At 46.0% G+C, this 25,463-nt stretch overlaps 1 protein-coding gene across 1 annotated transcript in view; it reads right to left on the bottom strand.

Annotated features, from left to right (window-relative positions):
- The window catches only part of cfap58 (cilia and flagella associated protein 58), a 249,312-nt gene extending 224,269 nt beyond the window's left edge, over positions 1 to 25,043 (bottom strand). Inside the window, exons 1-3 of the mRNA XM_070874957.1 lie at positions 24,851 to 25,043; positions 16,331 to 16,606; positions 8,168 to 8,316 (exon numbers count right to left, since the gene is read on the bottom strand). Of these exons, the coding sequence (XP_070731058.1) occupies positions 8,168 to 8,316; positions 16,331 to 16,606; positions 24,851 to 24,856 (431 nt within the window). The 5' untranslated portion in view covers positions 24,857 to 25,043. The remainder of the gene's footprint in view (positions 1 to 8,167; positions 8,317 to 16,330; positions 16,607 to 24,850) is intronic.
- Between the last annotated feature and the right edge of the window lie 420 nt (positions 25,044 to 25,463).

Here is a 25,463-nt window from a genome sequence, read left to right as displayed (position 1 = left end):
TGATGAAAATGACGCTGGGCGATCTCCTGGGCGTTAGTTTCAGCAAATATGATCTTTACGACAAAATAAAGTGGGCAGTCGGTATTATTGAATCTCGGCGTTAATTCCATGCAGAAATTAATGCTGGGCGATATTATGGGCGTTGATTTTGCCCATTCTGATGATTCCGCCCCAAAAAAATGGGCGGGCGGTATTATTTTTTCCCGGCGTTACGCAAATGGAGAAAGTAACTGTAATGACTCAAGAGTCTGGTTACTGTAAACTCACTCAGATGCAACCTGATCCATCTTTATTCCAGCCCAAGAGTGCCTGTGTGACAAAGACACCCAGCTTATATACAGGTGACCAAGCACACATGCCACATGCGTACAGCCCGATGACTTCAGACTGCAGCGCCCTCTGGTGTCTGGTGACCCCCAAGCATTAATATATAACAGTAACGCTTGGCGATAAATGTCCTAAAAATGCCCATCAGTTTCCATTTTGTGGCTAAATGGGTGATATATGGGTGTTAAACGTCATTTTAGCGGTATAATGGATGTTAAGTGGGCGTAAACCATGGAAAAAAAATGGAAAATCTAGCCCCAAAATAAATCAGAAAGGAAGAAGATTTTTTTCTGCCTGTAAATTAAATATGGTCAGTGCCATCTTATCCAATAGTGGATACTACATCAAAGTAGCACTCAGACCCTCATTCAATGTCCAAGTAAAGCACTTGGAGGTGGTGAATGACATCCCTGACATACAGCATTATAAATATGATGATCAGATACACAGGCACACATGTCCCATTCTTCCTTTCCTTGCTAATCCGTGGAAAGTTGTTGCCAAGTTGCATTAGGTATCTTCTGTCTTTGCCCATGTCCTTGCAGTGTTAATGCACCACTATAATTTTGAACTCTCCAAGATGCAGTGTTTATTTAATGTACAGCGACTTTCACCAGACACTGTAAGCTATTTAGCTGACATGTTCCTCCAGCACAGCTCAAGATTAAGGACAGCTTAATGTTCTCAACAAAGAAGCAATAGTTCTCCATAATCACTTTAAATTGAGTTCTCACTCAAACTGGGTGTCTAAATGATGTAAGTTCATACAGAGTTAGCCTTGGGCCACCCCTTGTCAGCGTTATGGAATGCTGTGAGCCAAACATAGCTTTTCATAATATCATAGAATGATACAGCACAGAAGGAGGCCATTCAGCCCATTGTGCCTATGGCAGCTCTTTGAAAAAGCTATCCAATCAGTCCCACTCACCTGCCCTTTCCCCATAGTCCAGTCATTTTTTTCCCTTTGAATATTTATCTAATTGTCTTTTGAAAGTCACTATTGAATCTGCTTCCACCGCCCTTTCAGGCAGTGCATTCCAGATCAGAACAACTTGCTGGTAATTGTTTACACCCTCATATCGCCTCTGATTCTTTTGTCAATCACCTTAAATCTATGCCTTCTGATACTGACCCTTCTGCCACTGGAAACAGTTTCTCCTTATTTACTCTACCAAAACCGTTCATGATTTGAAACACCTCTATCAAATCTCCTAACCTTTTCTGCTCTAAGGAGAAAATCACCAGCTTCTTCAGTCTCACCACATGACTGAAGTCCCTCATCCCTGATGCCATTCTAGCGAAACTCTCTGCATCCTCTCTAAGGCCTTGACATCCTTCCTAAAGTGTGGCGCCCAGAATTTAACAAAATTCTCCAGCTGAGGCCTAGCCAGTGGTTTATAAAGCTTTTGTCAAATAATTTTGTCTAACTATGTCTAAATTCAACATCTGTCTCCAAGGGTGATGTAACTTGTTCAATGTAGAAGCAAAGCTGGTGAGAGTCATCAAAGAACCTCCATTATTAATACTACCTCCCTACCCCATCGGAGGTTTGTATTATAACGGTAAGAAAATAAGTTAGTGTTCTGTTATGTATGTATGTAGACCTCACCCAAATGTAAGACTTGCCACCAGGGGGCACACCTGTGGGAGACCTAAGAGTCACCTGTGCACCCTGGGGCAAGCAGGTATAAAAGGTGACTCACCATGCTGCTTCCTCACTCTAGAGTTTGAAATAAAGAGACCAAGGTCACAACAGTTTGAGCTTGCGATATAGTCCTGTGGATTTATTCTGAACATAACAAATTGGTGACGAATAACAGATCACGAACTTTCACGCGGTAATGGCTGCCATTGGTATTCTTGCGAGATTTGTTGAGGGTGATGATTGGGAAGCCTTCGTTGAGCGCCTCGACCAGTACTTTGTGGCCAACGAATTAGACAAGGCTGAGACGGAGGCCAACTGCAGGGTGATTCTCCTCACTGTATGTGGGTAATTGGTATATGGCCTCCTTAAAAATTTGCTGGCATCGGTCAAAATAACAGACAAATCTTACGCAGAGCTGTGTACGCTGGCTAAGGAACATCTCAAGCCAAAGGAGAGCATCCTGATGGCCAGGTACAGCTTTTACACACACCACCGCTCCAAGGGCCAGATGTGGCGAGTTTTGTCACCGACCTAAGATGCCTTGCGTGGCAGTGCGACTTTGCAGGATCCTTGGGGGAAATGTTGCAGGACTTTTTCGTGCTTGGAATTGGCCACGAGATCATCCTTAGCAAACTGTTGTCTGTCGAATCCCTAGATCTGAGCAAGGCCATCACGATAGCCCAAGCCTTCATATCCACGAGTGATAACACGAAACAGATATCTTTACAGAATCCAAGCTCACCGGCGAGCACCATGCACAAAATAATGTTTGCAGCAGGCAGAACGGTGCAGTGCAGGGCCCACGCAGTTGCAGAGGTTAGACCTAGGCCAAGAGTGACTCAGAGTCCGCCGTAGGGCGTGAATGCGTATCAATTAGCACCATGTTGGCACTGCGACGGCAGCCATAGAGCTCATCAATGTCAATTCAAGCCCTGTGTGTGCAAGGGCTGTGGAACAATGGGGCATCTCCAGTGAATGTGCAAATGATCTCTGACTCACCACGTGGCAGAGTCAGGAGAGGACGACCGATCCAGCGAGGATCATGATGAACAAGCAGAAGAGGCAATTGAACCTGAGGATGAAAAGGAAGTATATGGGATACACACCTTCACCACCAAAAGCCCTCCGATAATGTTAAAAGTTGAACTTAACGGCACTCCAGTCTCCATGGAACTAGACACAGGGGTGAGTCAATCAGTCATGAGCCAGAAGGCTTTTGAGAGGCTGTGGAGCGATGAAGCACAATGACCCGAGCTGATACTGATTCAGGCAAAGCTGTGCACCTACACCAAGGAACTGATACCAGTTATTGGTAGTGCGGACATAAGAGTATTCCATGAGGGAGCAGTGCACGAATTACCACTGTGGATTGTTTCAGGTGATGGGCCAACACTGCTTGGCAGGAGGTGAATGGGGAAGATTCGATGAACTGGGAAGACCTCTGTGTACCCTCTCCGGCGAACGAGGCCTCCCTTTCCCAAAGGCCAAGCAAACCCCCTCTTCCAGCTGAACCAAGCAGTGAAGTGCAGATCCATTTGTAGATCCCCAAGGCACAGGCCACCCATCACAACCAGGAGGAGGTAAAGTTCAACCGAGCAGAGATACAGGCACGGTACCCACCACCCAAAGCCGACGACCTCTTCGCGACGATGGAAGAGGCTCCAGGTCGACCATGCGGAGTGGGACTCTGGCCGAAACGATCTGAATGCGTCTTCCTGACGCCAGAAGCAAAATACCTGGGGAGGAAGATCACGGCAGTTGGCATCACGGACACGGACGAGAGGGCGTCCTGACCACGGGAAGAGAAGGCGTCCAGGCCAAGGAACGAGAGAGCATCCAGACCACGGGACGAGAGAGCATCCAGACCACGGGACGAGAGAGCGTCCAGACCACAGGACGGGAGAGCGTCCAGACCACGGGACGAGAGAGCGTCCAGACCACAGGACGAGAGGGCGTCCAGACCACAGAACGAGAAGGCGTCCAGACCACGGGACGAAGGTGCGTCTAGGCCATGGGACGAGAGTGCGCCCAGGTCACGGGACGAGAGAGCGTCCAGACCGAGAGACAAGACAGTGTCCAGACCACGGGACGAGAGAGCGTCCAGACCATGGAAGGTCACCGCAACGGAACGGAAGAATGCGTCGCCCAACAAGATTCGGGGCAAAGGTGACCGCGGTGAAGGCCAGGAACCCAACCCGCTCAAATAAATTGTGTGCACCATGTAACCCGTGCGAGCGGTCTTTCGAGGCCAATGATGTACCATTGTATGGGGTTGGGGGGTCCCTTACAACAAGCCAAAGTAGCAGGCGAACACCAACCGGTCGTATGTGTATATAACAAAGCATTCGTAGCAAGTGAGATGTTACCACACGGGGTCGGGAGTGTTGTGCAGCAAGCAAAAGTAACGGGCGAGCCCCAAACGATTGAACATGTATCAATTAAGTTAAACAAAGCAGCAGCCTGTGTTCACGGGACTAAAGAGACGTACCAAAGAGTGCCCCAATATGTGCTCGAGTCAAACAAGCTGCTCATCCCACAAGCTTGGGAGAGTAGAGGAACCATTATCGATGCGTTGTTTCGAGAATGTCCAACACTGTCTCTGCACTTTAACATGATCTGCCACGGGCCAGGCACTGAAAGCGACACCCATGCTCTCAGTTGGCCACCATTGCCCACCCCTAGGGTGGAAACGGCGCAGCCTGCAGACCCACTCATGGTCATGGAAGTGCTAGAAAGCAAGGGGTCAACCGTAACGGCCCCCCAGCTTAGGACCTGGACCAGCCAGGATCCCATGTTCCCACCTATCAAAGGTGAACTGCTAGACGGGATGTGACAACCTATCCGCCAAAAAGATGACCAACGTTGCAAAGCAAGGCAGGGCAGTTACATGCAGTCGGTGGTCCGGGGCCCCCATACTACGGCCCAATGTCCACAGGGACCACTGGCCTCCCGCCACTACCGAAAGTCTCAAGGCCATTGCAGCCATCCTGGGCTTGCCAGACCTCAGGGTTAGCGCCCTAATCACTGAACCCAGCACCATGGTAGATTCCCTACAGACCCGGCTATCCTGGGTGTTACACAATCACCAGACTGAATCACTCAGAACCGAGCCTTCCGCATGCCATCAGCAGAGAGTGCACCATAAGTGCACGGCCCCTCCACGCAACAACAGAATAAGTGACGTAGACCATGTTCAGGGCCCCAGTCGGATCGCTAGCACCGCATTAGCCAAGGGGGGAAATGGAATGTATGTGATGAAAACGGAGTGTTTGATTGTGAAACCATGTACCGGGCTAACGAGTAGAGCAATGGGACGAGACCAAACTGCGAACGACAGATTACCAGGAGCCACACTGTAAGGACCTGGCCCCCAGCAATCCTCCAACACGATCAACTTCGCCGTCAACGACAAGGACGAACCCACCATGTCAAGACTTCAACCCAGGCGATCGACCCGGGGCGCGGGGCACCAGATCGCCTCAACTTGCAAATAACTTGCACAATAAAACTTTGGGGGGGGGGGGGGGAGTGATGTTATGTATGTATGTAGACCTTACCCAAATGTAAGACTTGCCACCAGGGGGCACACCTGTGGGAGACCTAAGGGGCACCTGTACACCTTGGGGCAAGCAGGTATAAAAGATGACTCACCATGCTGCTTCCTCACTCTAGAGTCTGAAATAAAGAGATTGGTCACAACAGTTTGAGCTTGCAATATAGTCCTGTGAATTTATTCTGAACATAACATGTTCCCTGGAAAGCAAAACCTGCAACCTGCGCATTTTAAATCTAAAACTCTAAATCTTCCCTTGGCATTCCAGTTACAAGTATTTGTGTCTTCATTAGTCTCCTCTTGATTTCAAGATTTCTTTCTATCTTCTCCAATTCTCACTTTGTTAAAAAAAAAACATGCCATTTGCTCTCATTTCTCAATGTCGGCAGTGATTTAGTGGCTTTCCTTTCTCATGCAACTCAAATTTTCAGGTTACAAACTTGACATTTCAGATGCTGCACTTTGTTACACAAAGTGTGACCTGACATGCAGTTGTTAGTAAATTTTAAAAATTTAATTATTTCCCAGATTCAGGGTTCGAAGCGCTTTAAAATCATCCCGCTCTTGCACAGTTCTTACCCTGGTGCATTCACTGCCAGTGAGCAGCTCTCAAAGGAATTCTGGCTGCACAAAGGCACTTTTGCAGCTGACTTGCATTCTTTCACAAAATATTATGGTGTGCTTACAAGTAGTGACTTCCTTTAGTGCTGATTTTGGAATAAAGAGAAATATTCTACATGTAAAAAGCTGCATTTTCTGAAGCAAAGCATGCCGAGTGGTGACAGAACATACATTCAAAGTTTAGAAAGCACACTATATTTGCACAAAGGTAAAGAAAGAAAGACTTTCATTTGTACAGCACCTTTCCTGGCCACTGGATGTCCCAAAGTGCTTTACAGCCAATTAAGTACTTTTTGAAGTGTCGTCACTGTTGTAAAGTAATTTGTAAAGCCAATGTGCGCACTGCAAGCTCCCACCAACAGCAATGTGATAATGACCAGATAATCTGTTTTTTTAGTAATGTTGATTGAGGGATAAATATTGGCCAGGACACTAGGCTTAACTCCCCTTATTTTCTTCAAAGCAGTGCCACAGGATCTTTTACATCCACCTGAGAGAGCAGACATCTCATCTAAAAGACTCCCCTAGTACTGCACTGGAGTGTCAGCCTAGATTTTTGCGCTCAAGTCCCTGGACTGGGGCTTGAACCCACAACCTTCTAACTCAGAGGTGAGGGTGCTACCCACTGAGCCACAGTTGACATTTAGCTCAATAGCTCCAACCTAAAGCATACAGTGTGTGAAGTATTGGTATGTCATCCCTGCCCTTCAACCTTAAAGGAAGTTCCAACGATAGCTCAAGTAGTAAGTGAGCTCCTTAGTAGGGTCTCAGTGGAGGAGGCAGCAGAAATGTTACAATTCACCTTAGCACCCTTGGGTTAGGAAGGGCTAAAATAAACTAGCCGGGTTTCCAGAGCCTGATCAGCATCTAGTGAAACATACCTTATGAAAAATGCAATTTTACCTAATGTAATGTGTGTGCTTGTATGTGGAGGCCTGGTGAAGTCTGTTCTTGGTTACCCTCCATGGTCAAATCGTCAGCCAACACTCAGGGCGGAAGTCTGCGAGATCCAGCCAATAGTGCTCAGCCTTGGGAAATTCAACCCATAATGATTACTTGGAACATAACTAAGACTGCCTATGTCCACCTTTGTAACAACGTCCGTCTCTGCTTTTGCCTCAGCTCATCCGCTGATGAAGCTCTCATCCATGCCTTTGTTACCTTCAGACTTGACTATTCCAATGCACTCCTGGCTGGCCTCCCACATTCTACCCTACGCAAACTAGAGGTGATCCAAAACTCAGCTGTCCTAACTCGCACCAAGTCCCGCTCATCCATCGCCCCTGTGCTCGCTGACCGACATTGGCTCCCGGTTAAGCAAAGCCTCGATTTCAAAATTCTCATCCTTAATTTCAAATCCCTCCATGGCCTCGCCCCTCCCAACCTGTGTAATCTCCTCCAGCCCCACAACTAATTCTGCCCTCTTGAGCATCCCTGATTATAACTGCTCAACCATTGGTGGCTGTGCCTTCTGTTGTCTCGGCCCCAAGCTCTGGAACTCCCTGCCTAAACCTCTCTGCCTCTCTACCTCTCTTTCCTCCTTCAAAAAGCTCCTTAAAACATACCTCTTTAATCAAGCTTTTGGTTATCTGTGCCAATTTTATTTATGCGGCTCAGTGTCAAATTTTTATGTCATAATATTCCTGTGAAGCGCCTTGGGACGCTTCACTACGTTAAAGGTGCTATATAAATACAAGTTGTTGTTGTTGTTGTGTTAGGACATCTGCACCAAAATAAGAGTAAGTGGGGGTAATTTTGACTTTGGCCGATAGTGTAAAATGGACAATGGCGGATTAGCTGCCCGTTATGCATCTTTCCCAATTTTAAAATTCGTTGACTGCAATGGGAAAAAAAACAAGAGACACATAGCAGTTGATTCGCTATCGCCCATTTTACACCACCGCCCAAATTACCCCCTGTATGACATTTACATCAATCTGACAGCATGTGAACCCGGCGTATACAATAACATTCCAGAGAAGAAATTACAGTACAAGGAAAAAATAATTTAATCAACAAACCTGCTTTCCTGACCCAACGAAAGTCCAGCTCCTTGCTCCACCAACCTGGTCAGGTTACTAATTTCCTGCTTCAAAGCACGGATGGTCTCCTTCCCTCGCTTTTCCTGTTCAAGAGCTGAATCAACCATTTTCCAAGCTTTTTCAATCTCCTATTCATTTTAATAAAAAAATATGTGGAACAAAATTAGTTCATTTTCGATCATTTTTAAAATGGGAGAAAATATTACTGTCCAAGTACCTTGGATTGTATAATGCAGTATCAATACGGCCATAAGCTCAATGGAATATGAGTTCTTCTCGTCATTACAGGAAGTGTTTGTGAAAATTACCTCCATTTGATATTTTTAACGAAATTGTAGATGCATTCCTTCAGAAAATCGCACTCCACAAACAGAAAGAAGTGGAGGAAATGCCTTGAAGGAAGTGATGAAAGATCTCATCATCTCCTGATTAAGTCACTGATGCACTATTCCCCTTAGCAGAGGGGCCAACAACCAGGAGGCATATATTTAAAGTAAAGCTTTAGAGGGGATTTGAGGGGAAATTTCTTCACCCAGGGGGTGGTGGGGTCTGGAACTCAATGCCTGAAAGGGTGGTAGAGACAGAAACCCTCACCACACTTAAAAGGTACTTGGATGTGCATTTAAAGAACCGTAATCTATAGGGCTACGGACCAAGAGCTGGAAAGTGGGATTAGGCTGGATAGCTCTTTGTCGGCCGGCGCGGACATGATGGGCCAAAATGGCCTCATTCCATGCTGTAAATTTCTATGATTCTATGATTCAAGGCACTCTTTCCCTCAGCCCTGAATGTCTCATTTATGTGTGGCCCTAGTTTTGTAGCCTAGTGAACCTAACCCCCTGGACACGGTGTATGGGTACGGTTGCATTGTGGTTATGACACTGGTGATCCAGAGATCGTGAGTTCAAATCCCACCATGGCAGGTTGAGAATTTGTATTCACTTTACAAATATAAATCTGGTACAAGTTAAAAATGTCATAAAACCCCAACCAGTTAGAAACCAGCTGTCCTTACTTGGTCTGGCCTATATGTGACGTGGTTGACTCTTAACCCCTCTGAAGTGGCCGAGCAAGCCACTCAGTTGGATCCAGGGATGGGCAATAAATGCTGGTCTTGCCAGTGGTGCCCACATATTGACAATGAATCTCACCCATCACCCGACTCAATCTTGTGAACAACAAAGGTAATACAAAATGTTTCACCGCTGGCAGCCCACACAACTGTAATAACAGGCTCTAAAAGCAGGGATATTTGGAACAATATCCTGGTCTGTTGAAATGACAAAAGTGTAGCAGTGAACTTGTACTTTATTCTGACATTTAAGTTCAATGATGAATATTTCTCTCTGAAACATGTCTGTGGTACTAAATCTCCTAGCTATCTGACTTAGGGGCTTTATTTATAGCTCTTTTAAGATTTCCAGGAGGATCACAGTTAGATTAAAGCAAAATTGCACTGCAGCAAGAGTCAGTATGGCAAGGAGCAAGCAACTTGCCTGCCATACCCTACAATCTAGGCTGAGGCCATTTAGTCACCAGCTATGATAAAATCAACACTGGTATTAGTGCAAGGTCAGAAAGTCGACAGGTTTCAGTTTCATCATTTTTACCTCAACCAGCTTAGCTACCCTGCAATTCATAGAAGAAGCTTTTATATTGTCACAGCAGGGGAAGACAGTCTTGTAGTTCAGGAAAGAAAGTGTGGTGCATGTTTTGAGCTTCATTTCCTTAACTTCATTTTGTGACTTACCTTATTGATCAGGGGGATGCGTTATTTTTCAATGTTGAAAATGTGGAGACACAATTAAAAGGAACATAGAACATTTGGGCACATAGCCGAAACTATGCCGTGTAAGTGTACACAGGTTGTGCTGAGGCTTTGGAAAGCATGAGTTAGACCACCTTTGGGAGTATTGTATGCAGTTCTGGTCACAATACTTCAAAAGGGACATATAGCTGCATTGGTGAGATTACACAAAACAGCAACAGGAATGATCTGAATTTGCAAAGGGATGAGTTACGAAGAAAAAAGATGCTTAAACTGTTAAGTCTCAAGAGAAGGTTAAGTGACAAACGCACTAAGGTATATAAAATATTCAATGCTGTAGATAAGGTGAATCCAGGATATAACCGCAAAGTGCATAAGGCCAGAGATCATACATCTAAATTCATAAAAGTTTAATTTAAAACATATCATAGATTAAAAAAAAATGACTTTAGCCTAAAAGGGAAATAAAAGTTTCAAATAACCTAGCAGGTTCAAAATGCAATTGGATGTTAGGTGGATGAGTTGTAGTACCAGATGAATGAGCTTGATGGACCACATGTCCTTTTCTCCTCATGAACTTTTATATATGCTTCCAAAAGGACTGAAAAAGGTTTTTTTGTTTGCTGATGAAGCAAATATATTCACAGAGAGTTAACAAGGTAGATTGAAGGAGCACAGATCAAATAAATTAACCAATTGAGATTTGTTGAGAGAATGGGCCCATGTGTGACAGATGTCCTTCATGATTAGGCAGGGAAAATGGAGTACGAGAAGAAGCTTGCAGGGAACATTAAGGCGGATTGCAAAAGTTTCTATAGGTATGTAAAGAGAAAAAGGTTAGTAAAGACAAACGTAGGTCCCCTGCAGTCAGAATCAGGGGAAGTCATAACGGGGAACAAAGAAATGGCAGACCAATTGAACAAGTACTTTGGTTCAGTATTCACTAAGGAGGACACAAACAACCTTCCGGATATAAAAGTGGTCAGAGGGTCTATTAAGGAGGAGGAACTGAGGGAAATCTTTATTAGTCGGGAAATTGTGTTGGGGAAATTGATGGGATTGAAGGCCGATAAATCCCCAGGGCCTGATGGACTGCATCCCAGAGTACTTAAGGAGGTGGCCTTGGAAATAGCGGATGCATTGACAGTCATTTTCCAACATTCCATTGACTCTGGATCAGTTCCTATCGAGTGGAGGGTAGCCAATGTAACCCCACTTTTTAAAAAAGGAGGGAGAGAGAAAGCAGGGAATTATAGACCGGTCAGCCTGACCTCAGTAGTGGGTAAAATGATGGAATCAATTATTAAGGATGTCATAGCAGCGCATTTGGAAAATGGTGACATGATAGGTCCAAGTCAGCATGGATTTGTGAAAGGGAGATCATGCTTGACAAATCTTCTGGAATTTTTTGAGGATGTTTCCAATAAAGTGGACAAAGGAGTACCAGTTGATGTGGTATATTTGGACTTTCAGAAGGCTTTCGACAAGGTCCCACACAGGAGATTAATGTGCAAAGTTAAAGCACATGGGATTGGGGGTAGTGTGCTGACGTGGATTGAGAACTGGTTGTCAGACAGGAAGCAAAGAGTAGGAGTAAATGGGTACTTTTCGGAATGGCAGGCAGTGACTAGTGGGGTACCGCAGGGTTCTGTGCTGGGGCCCCAGCTGTTTACATTGTACATTAATGATTTAGACGAGGGGATTAAATGTAGTATCTCCAAATTTGCGGATGACACTAAGTTGGGTGGCAGTGTGAGCTGCGAGGAGGATGCTATGAGGCTACAGAGTGACTTGGATAGGTTAGGTGAGTGGGCAAATGCGTGGCAGATGAAGTATAATGTGGATAAATGTGAGGTTATCCACTTTGGTGGTAAAAACAGAGAGACAGACTATTATCTGAATGGTGACAGATTAGGAAAAGGGAAGGTGCAACGAGACCTGGGTGTCATGGTACATCAGTCATTGAAGGTTGGCATGCAGGTACAGCAGGCGGTTAAGAAAGCAAATGGCATGTTGGCCTTCATAGCGAGGGGATTTGAGTACAGGGGCAGGGAGGTGTTGCTACAGTTGTACAAGGCCTTGGTGAGGCCACACCTGGAGTATTGTGTACAGTTTTGGTCTCCCAACTTGAGGAAGGACATACTTGCTATTGAGGGAGTGCAGCGAAGATTCACCAGACTGATTCCCGGGATGGTGGGACTGACCTATCAAGAAAGACTGGATCAACTGGGCTTGTATTCACTGGAGTTCAGAAGAGTGAGAGGGGACCTCATAGAAACGTTTAAAATTCTGACGGGTTTGGACAGGTTGGATGCAGGAAGAATGTTCCCAATGTTGGGGAAGTCCAGAACCAGGGGTCACAGTCTAAGGATAAGGGGTAAGCCATTTAGGACCGAGATAAGGAGAAACTTCTTCACCCAGAGAGTGGTGAACCTGTGGAATTCTCTACCACAGGAAGTAGTTGAGGCCAATTCACTAAATATATTCAAAAGGGAGTTAGATGAAGTCCTTACTACTCGGGGGATCAAGGGGTATGGCGTGAAAGCAGGAAGTGGGTACTGAAGTTTCATGTTCAGCCATGAACTCGTTGAATGGCGGTGCAGGCTAGAAGGGCTGAATGGCCTGCTCCTGCACCTATTTTCTATGTTTCTATGTTTCTATGTGCATAAATGCATTTGGGAAGTAATAATTGCAGGCACGTGTATACCTTGCAGGAATATCCAGTAAAAATTACGGAACAGGAGAGGGACCTGTAGGATGTAATGGATAAAACACAGGGCTGGATTTTCGGCTTTTAGGATTTCGGGGCGTTAATGGCGACGGGGCGTCCTGATACCTCCTGGAAAAAGTTTGCGCCTCAGTCAAAATTAGGCAGCTGGGCCCTGAGCGTGTTGCGGAGCGGTAAGGGAGGCATTGCACACCTCTCTTAGGGCACTAGGCCAGCTGAGCAGGTGAAAATCCAGAGCTAAATAGCTGGCCTGGGAGCGCTCTAAAAGAGGCCTGGGGAGGGAAAAAAAAACCTGAAAAAACCCACCAAAACCATTCCGAATACATAGCCCACAACATAAATCGCAAAAAAAATAAAAGGCAAAACCATCACACTAACCTGAGGTGGACATTACTTAGCTCATAAGAACATAAGAATTAGGAACAGGAGTAGACCATCTAGCACCTCGAGCCTGCTCCGCCATTCAACAAGATCATGGCTGATCTGGCCGTGGACTCAGTTCCACTTATCCGCCCGCTCCCCATAACCCTTAATTCCCTTATTGGTTAAAAATCTATCTATATGTGACTTGAATACATTCAATGAGCTAGCCTCAACTGCTTCCTTGGGCAGAGAATTCCACAGATTCACAACCCTCTGGGAGAAGAAATTCCTTCTCAACTCGGTTTTAAATTGGCTCCCCGTATTTTGAGGCTGTTCCCCCTAGTTCTAGCCTCCCCGACCAGTGGAAACAACCTCTCTGCCTCTATCTTGTCTACCCCTTTCATTATTTTAAATGTTTCTATAAGATCACCCCTCATCCTTCTGAACTCCAACGAGTAAAGACCCAGTCTACTCAATCTATCATCATAAGGTAACCCCCTCATCTCCGGAATCAGCCTAGTGAATCGTCTCTGTACCCCCTCCAAAGCCAGTATATCCTTCCTTAAGTAAGGTGACCAAAACTGCATGCAGTACTCCAGGTGCGGCCTCACCAATACCCTATACAGTTGCAGCAGGACCTCCCTGCTTTTGTACTCCATCCCTCTCGCAATGAAGGCCAACATTCCATTCGCCTTCCTGATTACCTGCTGCACCTGCAAACTAACTTTTTGGGATTCATGCACAAGGACCCCCAGGTCCCTCTGCACCGCAGCATGTTATAATTTCTCCCCATTCAAATAATATTCCCTTTTACTGTTTTTTTTCCCTTTCATGCACAAGGACCCCCAGGTCCCTCTGCACCGCAGCATGTTATAATTTCTCCCCATTCAAATAATATTCCCTTTTACTGTTTTTTTTCCCAAGGTGGATGACCTCACACTTTCCGACATTGTATTCCATCTGCCAAACCTTAGCCCATTCACTTAACCTATCTAAATCTCTTTGCAGCCTCTCTGTTTCCTCTACACAACCCGCTTTCCCACTAATCTTTGTATCATCTGCAAATTTTGTTGCACTACACTCTGTCCCCTCTTCCAGGTCATCTATGTATATTGTAAACAGTTGTGGTCCCAGCACCGATCCCTGTAGCACACCACTAACCACCGATTTCCAACCCGAAAAGGACCCATTTATCCCGACTCTCTGCTTTCTGTTCACCAGCCAATTCTCTATCCATGCTAATACATTTCCTCTGACTCCGCGTACCTTTATCTTCTGCAGTAACCTTTTGTGTGGCACCTTATCGAATGCCTTTTGAAAATCTAAATACACCACATCCATCGGTACACCTCTATCCACCATGCTCGTTATATCCTCAAAGAATTCCAGTAAATTAGTTAAACATGATTTCCCCTTCATGAATCCATGCTGCGTCTGTTTGATTGCGCTATTCCTATCTAGATGTCCCGCTATTTCTTCCTTAATGATAGTTTCAAGCATTTTCCCCACTACAGGTGTTAAACTGACCGGCCTATAGTTACCTGCCTTTTGTCTGCCCCCTTTCTTAAATCGAGGCGTTACATTAGCTGCTTTCCAATCCACTGGTACCTCCCCAGAGTCCAGAGAATTTTGGTAGATTATAACGAATGCATCTGCTCTAACTTCCGCCATCTCTTTTAATACCCTAGGATGCATTTCATCAGGACCAGGGGACTTGTCTACCTTGAGTCCCATTAGCCTGTCCAGCACTACCTCCCTAGTGATAGTGATTGTCTCAAGGTCCTCCCTTCCCACATTCCTGTGACCAGCAATTTTTGGCATGGTTTTTGTGTCTTCCACTGTGAAGACCGAAGTAAAATAATTGTTTAAGGTCTCAGCCATTTCTACATTTCCCATTATTAAATCCCCCTTCTCATCTTCTAAGGGACCAACATTTACTTTAGTAACTCTTTTCCGTTTTATATATCTGTAAAAGCTTTTACTATCCGTTTTTATGTTTTGCACAAGTTTACCTTCGTAATCCATCTTTCCTTTCTTTATTGCTTTCTTAGTCATTCTTTGCTGTCATTTAAAATTTTCCCAATCTTCTATTTTCCCATTAACCTTGGCCACCTTATACGCATTGGTCTTTAATTTGATACTCTCCTTTATTTCCTTGGTTATCCACGGCTGGTTATCCCTTCTCTTACCGCCCTTCTTTTTCACTGGAATATATTTTTGTTGCGCACTATGAAAGAGCTCCTTAAAAGTCCTCCACTGTTCCTCAATTGTGCCACCGTTTAGTCTGTGTTTCCAGTCTACTTTAGCCAACTCTGCCCTCATCCCACTATAGTCCCCTTTGTTTAAGCTTAGTACGCTCATTTGAGACACTACTTCCTCACCCTCAAGCTGTATTACAAATTCAACCATACTGTGATCACTCATTCCGAGAGGACCTTTTACTAGGATCACTGCAGTCATTGCAATCTCATTATTAGTTATTTATGTAAAAACACTGCGTACTAACTTAAGCTTTCTAGACATATTTCTCTTCACCTGCAAGGCAAAAGTTACTTTGAAATGCGCAACTACTACATAGCTGATTGTTGCACTGTTAGACACTGAACCTCAGTGTGTGCTTGGTGGAATTAGGCGGAACAGTGATGATAAACTTGTATTTTAGAATTGAAATTCTTTGGGTATTTGCTGAGTTGCCGATCTTTTCAATATATTGTAACCGAGCTGCTTATTGGTCCGTTCGTGAGCAAAAGAAAGACTTACATTTATATAGTGCCTTTCACGACCACCTTCACGTCCCAAAGCGCTTTACAGCCAATGAAATAGTTTTGGAGTGTAGTTACTGTTGTAATGTAGGAAATGCCGCAACCAATTTGCACACAGCAAGCCCCCACAAATGGCAACATGATAATGACCAGATAATGTTTTTTTGGGGTAATATTGATTGAGGGATAAATATTGGCCAGGACACCAGTGATACCTCCCCTGCTCTTATTCAAAATAGTGCCCTGGGATCTTTAACGCCCACCTGAGAGAGCAGGCGGGGCCTCAGTTTAATGTCTCATCTGAAAGACGGCACCTCCGACAGTGCAGCACTCCCTCAGTACTGCACTGGAGAACTGCAGGAAGCACCTGTCAATTTCAGTCTACATCTAAATTTTTAAATTTTGAGATGCCTTTATTGTGAATTAACAGAGAGCAGACTCTGCATTTTAGAGGAAAATCAATCCAACCCCCTGACTTGCGCCACCCCTCCCCCTCCACAATAAATTGTCATGAACCTCACCTGCTTTAAGGAATCTATAGTCGACTGATCGTCTTGAGAGAGCTTCAATGCAGTTGTCACTTTTGTTGAATTTGCAACAATCTCGGAATTTAGTTCCTTGCATTTTGACATTAGACGCTTCTCATTTTCGTGGGATTTCTTGAGGGCCTGATGCAGCTTTTCATATTCAATGCGAAATTTCTCCAGTCCCTTGTCTCCCATAAGTTCAGCGAGGACATCTTGGAAATCCCGTTCCAGCGCCTCAAAGGCACTATCCTCTATCTTTCCTTTCTCTGCCTTTTAATGCCAAAGAAAATGGGGGAGTAAATTAGCACGGTAGATTATTCATGGATGTACAAATGTCTTTAAACAGAAAAAAAAATGATCTTCCCTATTAATTTCTTCTCTCTTCAGAAGCACATCCAGTTGTCTCTTGGAATGCATTTATATTATCTGCCTCATTGCCTTCCTTGGGAAATTAGTTCACAAACCAAATACTCGTCTTAAATAGAAATTTACAGCGCGGAAGGAGGCCATTTCGGCCCATTGTGGTTGCGTTGGCTGACCAAGAGCTATCCAGCCTAGTCCCACTTTCCAGCTCTTGGTCCGCAGCCTTGTAGGTTATGGCACTTCAAGTGCACGTCCAAGTACTTTTTAAATGTGGTGAGGGTTTCTGCCTCTACCACCCTCTGGGTGAAGAAATTTCCCCTCAAATCCCCTTTAAACCTCCTAGCAATTACTTTAAATCTATGACCCCTGGTGTTGACCCCTCTGCTAAGGGGAAATAGGTCCTTCCTATCCACTCTAGTTAGCCGCCTCATAATTTTATACACCTCAATAAGGTCTCCCTCAGCCCCCTCTGTTCCAAAGAAAACAACCCCAGCCTTTCCAATTTTTCCTCATAGCTAAAATTCTCCAGTCCAGGCAACATCCATGGGTGAAAAAGTTCCATCTTACAAGGCAGAAAGTGGGGGTGACCTCTGGAAAAGTGACAGAGGTGTTACTCAAAATTCTTATGTTTTAATCAAAATGCTAGAAAGAAGCCAACTAGATGTATGCATATTGCTTTGTTTTATGTTTGAAGTTATTTAAGAAACTTCTCCCATTTATATATATGTTTATATCCCTTTTCCTGATCCACGTTGCTTGGCACCTGCCACAGAAAAGTCGATTGCATGGACTGTCCCTCGGCTGCCTGCAAAAACAACAATTTGTATTTATATCGCGCCTTTAACTCAGCCTCACAGCCCCACAAGATGCTTGGGCTCCTCAAATTCTGCCCTCTTGAACATTCCTCATTATAACTGCTCAACCATCGGTGGCCGTGCCTTCAGCTGTTTGGGCCCTAAGCTCTGGAACTCCCTCCCTAAACCTCTCTGCCTCTCTACCTCTCTTTCTCCTTTAAGACACTCCTTAAAACCTATCTCTTTACCAAGCTTTTGGTCATCTACATAATTTCTTCTTATGTGGCTTGGTGTCAAATTTATCTGTTTGCCTTGTAACACTGTTGGGAAACGCCTTGGGACATTTTACTACATTAAAGGCGCTATATAAATAAAAGTTGTTGTTGTTGTTGCTGTAGTAAAAAGTCGCAAGGCACTTCACAGGAGCGCTATCAAATAAAATTTGACACCGAGCCACAAAAGGAGATATTAGAAATAAAAACAGAAAATGCTGGAGATGCTCGGCAGGTCAGGCAGCATCTGTGGAGAGAGAGAAACAGAGTTAACATTTCACTGACGAAAGGTCACAGACCTGAAACGTTAACTCGGTTGCTCGTTCCACAGATGCTGCCTGACCTGCTGAGTATTTCTGTTTTTATTTCAGATTTCCAGCATCCGCAGTATTTTACTTTTGTTTAAGGAGATATTGGAACATGTGACCAAAAACTTGGTCAAAGAGCTAGGTTTTAACAACATAGGAATTAGGAGCAGGTGTAGGCCATTCGGCCCCTCGAGCCTGCTCTGCCATTCAATAAGATCATGGCTGATCTTCTACCTCAACTCCACTTTCTCGCCCTAGCCCCGTATCCCTTAAGTCCTGTGGAGTCCAAAAATCTATCTATCTCAACCTTGAATACACTCAACAACTGAGCATCTACAGCACTTTGGGGCAGAGAATTCCAAATATTCATAACCCTCTAAGTGAAGAAATTCCTCCACATCTCAGACTTAAAAGGCCGACCCCTTATCCTGAGACTATGCCCCCTAGTTCTAGACTCTCCAGCCAGGGGAAACAACCTCTCAGCATCTACCCTGTCAATCCCCCTCAAAATCTTGCATGTTTCAATGAGATCACCTAAACTCCAGAGAGTATAGGCCCAATCTACTCAATCCCTCCTCATAGGACAACCCTCTCATCTCAGAGATCAATCTAGTAAGGAGGAGAGAGAGCTAAAGATTCGTAGAGACAGGGAGGGAATTCCAGAGCTTAGGGCCGAGTCAGTTGAAGGCACAGCCGCCAATGGTAGAGCGATTAAAATTGGTGATGCGCAAGAGGCCAGAATTGGAGGAGCGCAGAGATTTCGGAGGGTCCTCGGGCTGGAGGAGGTTACAGAGATAGGGTGAGGCCATGGAAGGATTTAAAAACAAGGATAAGAATTTTAAAATAGAGGTTTTGCCGGACCGGGAACCAATGTAGGTCAGTGAACACACAGGTGATGGATGAACGGAATTTAGTACAAGTTAGGATACGGGCAGCCAAGTTTTGGATCAGCTGAAGTTTACGGAGTGTGGAAAATGGGAGGTCAGCCAGGAGTGCGTTGGAATAGTCAAGGCTCGAGGTAACAAAGGCATGGACGAGGGCTCCAGCAGCAGAGGTGCTGAGGTGGGGGCAGAGACATATGGCCCTCTGTAACCAACTGACAGGAGGCACCAGGGGACCACTCTCTTTAATTCCTGCCCGATACAGCTCTGAACAGCAACCGAGCAGAGTGGGATTTGAAGCTGTCCATACGAATAATTGTATCAACATCTTATCACCACGTGACAAAAATTTGACGATTAACAAGTGGTTGAAATTAGTGGCAGTGGGAAAATACAACAGCAATTATGGGTTTGTGCTCACAGAACATGACAGGATAATGTACATTCTAGATAAACACCAATAGCATCACAAATCACAAGTTTCAATGTGCAAATATGTAAAGATGAGTATAAAAACAGACTAAGTAATAAAAATAAATTAACAATATATAATTTTTAAAAACTAGAAGATTTATGCTACATTTATTGGAAGAGTATAATGATTGTCACAAAAGGTATGTTTATAGAATTGTTTAAAAAGCAACATAATACTATCATTTTTTAATCTCTCTGAAGACTAATTTTTGGTTTCTGATTTTCTCCCCTATTCTCTGAAGGTTTATGCTGGGTTATGATTCCATCCTGTACCTTGGCCAAGTAGTCATTTTACATGAATAAGCCAAGACAACCTGTGTTGCCAGGCTAGTTAATCATGGGTATCACAGCTAACCCACAATTTCCAGATGTATTGAATTAATGTTCACTATTTAACATGCTGGGATTAGAAGGTATGACCTAAGGTTTGCTCATCCAGTATTGTAACTGCTACTGTTACAAGACCGACTCTCGCCTTGGACGGAGAATGGTATTTGGGGCTTGCTTTCTTGTTCTCCATGACAATACCACACCAGGCAGTGCATGTATCTCATTTGTTTTCATTGGAACAGAGGAGGCTGAGGGGAGACCTCATTGAAGGTGTATAAAATTATGAGGGACCTAGATATAGGGCCCAAGTTTCCACACGATAAAAAATGGGCGCCCCTCCGAGCTGGGCGCCCGTTTTTCGCGCCTAAAATGGTGCCTAAAAAAAAACTCGCGATTCTGGAGCGTTCTGCAGCTCCTTGTCTGCCTGGCGCGGCGCCCAGGGGGGCGGAGCCTACACTCGCGCCGATTTTGTAAGTGGGAGGGGGCGGGTACTATTTAAATTAGTTTTTTTCCTGCCAGCAACGCTGCGCGTGCGCGTTGGAGCGTTCGCGCATGCTCAGTGTGAAAAAAACATTGGCACTCGGCCATTTTTGTAGTTCTTTGTAGCTGTTTAATTTTTGAACATTTTTTAAATAAAAGCACATTGCCATCAGCACATCAGCACTTGCAGCCTTCTCACTGTCTCCTTCCCCCCCCCCCCCCCACCGCAGGAAGAACGGGCGCCTCCACCCCCCCCGCGGGAAAGAACGGGCGCCTCCTCCCCCCCCCCCGCGGGAAGAACGGGCGCCTCCTACCCCCCCCGCGGGAAGAACGGGCGCCTTCCCCCCCCTCCCCCGCGGGAAAGAACGGGCGCCTCCTCTCCCCTCCCCACCCCCCGCGGGAAGAACGGGCGCCTCCCCCCCCCCCGCAGGAAAGAACGGGCGCCTCCTCTCCCCTCCCCGCGGGAGGAACGGGCGCCTTACCCCCCCCGCCCCTCGTGGGAAAGAACGGGCGCCTCCTCTTCCCCCCCACCCTCCGCGGGAAGAACGGGCGCCTCAGGCTGACTGCAGAATTCTCCGTGCCTGAAGCACTTTCACACAGGTAGGAAGATGGTTTATTTAATCTTTTCTTTGCTTATAAATGTTTATTCAGGTTGGATTTATTTGTATAATATTTGTAGAAGTATAAATAAGGATTTATTGTAGAATTTAATGAGTTCCCTTCCCCCCCCCCTTCCCCCCACCTCGTTCTGGACGCCTAATTTGTAACCTGCGCCTGATTTTTTAATGTGTAGAACAGGTTTTTTCAGTTCTACAAAAATCTTCACTTGCTCCATTCTAACTTAGTTTGGAGTACGTCTTCACTGTGGAAACTTTGAAATCAGGCGTCAGTGGCCGGACACGCCCCCTTTTGAAGAAAAAATTCTGTTCCAAAGTAGAACTGTTCTACCTGACTAGAACTGCAGAAAAGAAAATGTGGAGAATTGCGATTTCTAAGATAGTCCGTTCTCCACCAGTTGCTCCTAAAAATCAGGCGCAAATCATGTGGAAACTTGGGCCCATGATAAGGGCCTATTTTCCTTAGCAGAGGGATCAACAACCAGGGGGCATAAATAAAAGTAATTGGTAGGTTTAGAGTGGATTTGAGGGGAAATTTCTTCACGTAGAGGGTTGTGGGGGTCTGGAACTCACTGCCTGAAAGGGTGGCAGAGGCAGAAACCCTCACCACATTTAAAAAGTATTTAGATGTGCACCTGAAATGCCGTAAGACCAAGAGCTGGAAAGTGGGATTCGGCTGGATAGCCTCTTGTTGGCCAACATGGGCCGAAATGGCCTCCTTCCGTGCTGTAAACATCTATGATTCTATGATCTACTCAGCCATCAAGGGAGCTTCTCCATGGGGTACTGTCAAATAGGCAGGGCCTTCATGCAAAAGCATTTGGTTATCTTGCTTTTGTTTCAAGAAGAACAAGAAGCATGTGTCATCATAATAGGATCACATGCAAGTGGTGTTATGATATAGAAGGCCACCACTTATGTCACTGCGGCACATGCTTTGTAAGCAAATGAAAAGGGAAATAACTCCTAAATATCCAAGTTTACAATTGCTCAGCATGACTTGGACCCCAATTGGTCCCATCACTCCGCAGATAAACTGGACATGCACAGGCTACAAGTGGGGGAAAATCGTGAAGTTGGCCGGACAGAATTGTCACCCCACTAGCCCCAAACTCACTCCGAATATTACGTTTAGGAACCTAGCAACAGATGTAGGCCATTCAGCCCCTCAAGCCTGTTCCGCCATTGAATTACATCATGGCTGGTTGTCACCTTTGCATAAATATCTGCTTTTGGTCAGACTATCGGTAAAAATGTAACCCCCTGAGCCGCTGCTGATGCGATAACTAATTTTGGCAAACCTGCTTCCTTGAGCCATGCCACAGGGTTATCTAATTGGGCACTAGATCTGGTCCCTCGAGTTTGCAACCAGGTCAAATTTTAATCTTCACCCTCTTGATGATCTTGAAATACAGCCTTGAGGACTGGTTTTCAACCAATCTCAGGACACGAACGATTATTCACATGGTTTCCAAATCCAGGATGCATAGCAGGACAATGGAGGAATAGAAAAAGAGCAAGGATTTAATTTCAAACTTGTAAAAAGTAACAGATAAGGTAAAATCTAAAATAGGTAAGAAAGAACAAAATGGTTCAATTTTCATTGGTCAATCAGGTGATTGACACACAAAGAAACCCATCGCCATGCCCTATAGTCTTTAAACAAAACTGAGAAATCTATGCTTGAAATGGAGTGCACTCTCTTTTCTCATAGGGATACATGCCACTTATCTAAATCCAGAGAACGTAGGCACAGGTCAACAAAAGCCCGGGTTTAGGCATCCCTTGTATACATATGGATATCATTGGAGTTTGGCCTGTTAAAATTCTGCCTTGCAGGGTTATCTGGAGCCAAGTGTGAAAGATTCCAACCCTGTGAAAGTTTCACCCCTCCATATCTTAGCAATGAGCCAGGTTGGCCAGTCAATCAATCTTCAACACTACTCTGGGGTACTACAGAACTGTCTGCCTCAAGTATTGGATTATCCGGTCTGCTGCAGAGGAGGGACCCTATTCCGATCTTCCACATAAATTCCAAAGGGAGCCAACATAGCCCCCAAAGACACTTTCTTCTCAAGGATAGTCATATGTTAGTCATCAGGCAACTGACCAATGGGGCTTGATGCCCACACCAGCTGAACAAGTTAGTGGGAATTCTTCCAAGTGGCACAATAAGCAGTACAACTCCCCATAAAACATGTCAGTGCACTGCTGCCATCCTCTTGCCCACACCATGGATACAAACTGTACCCCATCAAAGGATGCTTCCACCAGTCGGGAGTTGCAGAGCCTCAGCATCAACTAGTTGCCTCTTCGGAACCCAAACATGCAAACATGATACATGGAGCACATGTTCACATACCATGGCTCTGGGTAACAGCTGATGGTCACTTTAAGGCTCAGAGCCTCCTCATCACTTGTATGATGGGCATCTACTTTTAACATGTTGGAAACACATTCACTGGACAATTTGCAAATTCCTTAATGCTCTATACCACCATGTTCAATGCTGCATACCAAGGTTACTCTTCAACAATTGCATATGAGGAGAATTGGCAAAGAACATGCTTAAGAGGCTGACTCTCCACTAGAGAGTTGGACGACAGGTTGATCAATAGAGCAAGTTAGGTGTCGATGCTATGGTCACAGAATGATGGTGATGAGCTCACATATTTTATGGTGAATTGGGTCATTCCCCATGCCAATTGAAAGGAGATCCTGGTACTTGCTATCTGCATTCGTGGCTCCATCCTGCATTTGTCAGTTGTCTAATGACCAACCAGTCACTATCCATCTGAGGAAGGATGGTGAATACAAGAACACAAGAAATAGGAGCCGGAGTAGGCCATTTGGCCCCTCAAGCCTGCTCCGCCATTTAATAAGATCATGGCTGATCTGATCATGGACTCAGTTTCACTTCCCTGCCCGCTCCCCATAGCCCTTTATTTTCTTATCGTTCAAAAATCTGCCTATCTCTGCATTAAATATATTCAATGACCCAGCGTCCACAGCTCTCTGGGGTGGTAAATGGGCCTCATGGATCCAGTCCACTGTAATGCCTGGTAATTCTATGTGGGTGTAAAGTCCTAACCCTGCAGTACAGACTTACACGAGGCACATGCTGAAGTCAAGGTCACTCTGAACCTGCACCTTTATTTCACAGATCTCGAGTGCCACACTTGCCTGAGACCTGCCTTTATATACCTGTGTGGAACAGGTATGCAGTGTCTCCTGCAAGTGCACCCTCGGTGGTAAAGTATGCTTGTGGTTACAGGTCATATCTAGTTACAGTCATGTACAGCATGGTAAGATACAGTTATATACAGTAGTGTGAGATACATGACAGTGGGAACGTGGTAATCCAAAACTAAAGCCAGGTAAATTCGAATGATTCTAAAGTGCTACTAATGATTGGCCAGCAAGCCCTGAATCATTTGGTGAAGCCCTGAGAAGTAGATGATCAGCGGTACTAGAATGATCATATTCTTGCCACTTGACTCCAGGTAACATTATAAGACAGAGACCCGACAGCGAGTTAGGGTGGACAATCTGCAGGAATGCACCAGTGCTCTGCGCTGACCAGTCCGCGCCGTTTCAACGGCTTAAATGCCAGCAGCACTGCTGCGCCAACACGTGGGCATCCGTAAAACCTTGACGCTTGCCAACCTGTGCCCGACGTCTTGGTTTAAGCGGAGTGTGGTCCTACAGGGTGCGAGTGCACTTTGGAAACACACTCCAAAGCTGTGTGCATTGCTCCACAGCTTGGATGGTGATGGAGAGCCATCCATATGACCAAAATACAAAAGAAAGGGGTCCAGGTTATCCCAGTGAAGCTTGTGGACAACCATTGGGCATGGGCGGAAGCCTAACCCCAGGAAGGTGGGAAAGCCCTTCAGAGCAGGAAGGAGGTAGGGGGGGACTGGAGCAGGGGGTCACAGGTGCTGCATGCAGAGTTCAAGGGGGGGAAGGACCAAGGGGGGGCCTCCAGCACTTACCGCCATGGTGATTGCTAGGTGTCAGGCACAGGGTGAGTGGGGTGAGGGAGTTGGAGGTTAGAGGTCGCGACCCCGGGGACTTCTAACTGCCGATCAAGCGCCCCTGCCGCCGTTTGCTGGCTCCGTCTCGCCGCCTGCCGCCGCCCGGCCGCTGGCTGTCCGCTCGCCGCATCCAAGCTCTCCGCGTCCTGCACTGTATCCTAGCAACGACGCCACCCTGCGTCACGGCGTGCATCGTACGTCTCTGGCCCCGCCCCTTGCCCCAAGCCTGGCCCCGCCCCCAGGCCCGAGCCACCCGAGCCTTGCCCCGCCCACAGCCCCGAGCCTGGCCCCGCCCCCAGGCCCGAGCCACCCGAGCCTTGCCCCGCCCACAGCCCCGAGTCTGCACCCGCCCCCAGGCCCGAGCCACCCGAGCCTGGCCCCGCCCCCATCCCCGAATCACACGAGCCTGGCCCCGCCCACAGCCCCGAGCCTGGCCCCGCCTCCATTCCCGAACTGCACGAGCCTGGCCCCGCCCCCATTTCCGAGCCACACGAGTCTGGCCCCGCCTACAATTCCCTGGCCCCGCCCACAGCTCCCTCCCCCCACCAGAAGGCAAACACTATCATTGCAA

Source organism: Pristiophorus japonicus, chromosome 3 (genome assembly GCF_044704955.1).
Source record: "Pristiophorus japonicus isolate sPriJap1 chromosome 3, sPriJap1.hap1, whole genome shotgun sequence".
NCBI classification, from domain to species: Eukaryota; Metazoa; Chordata; class Chondrichthyes; family Pristiophoridae; genus Pristiophorus; species Pristiophorus japonicus.
This window is presented reverse-complemented; position numbering and strand designations above follow the sequence as displayed.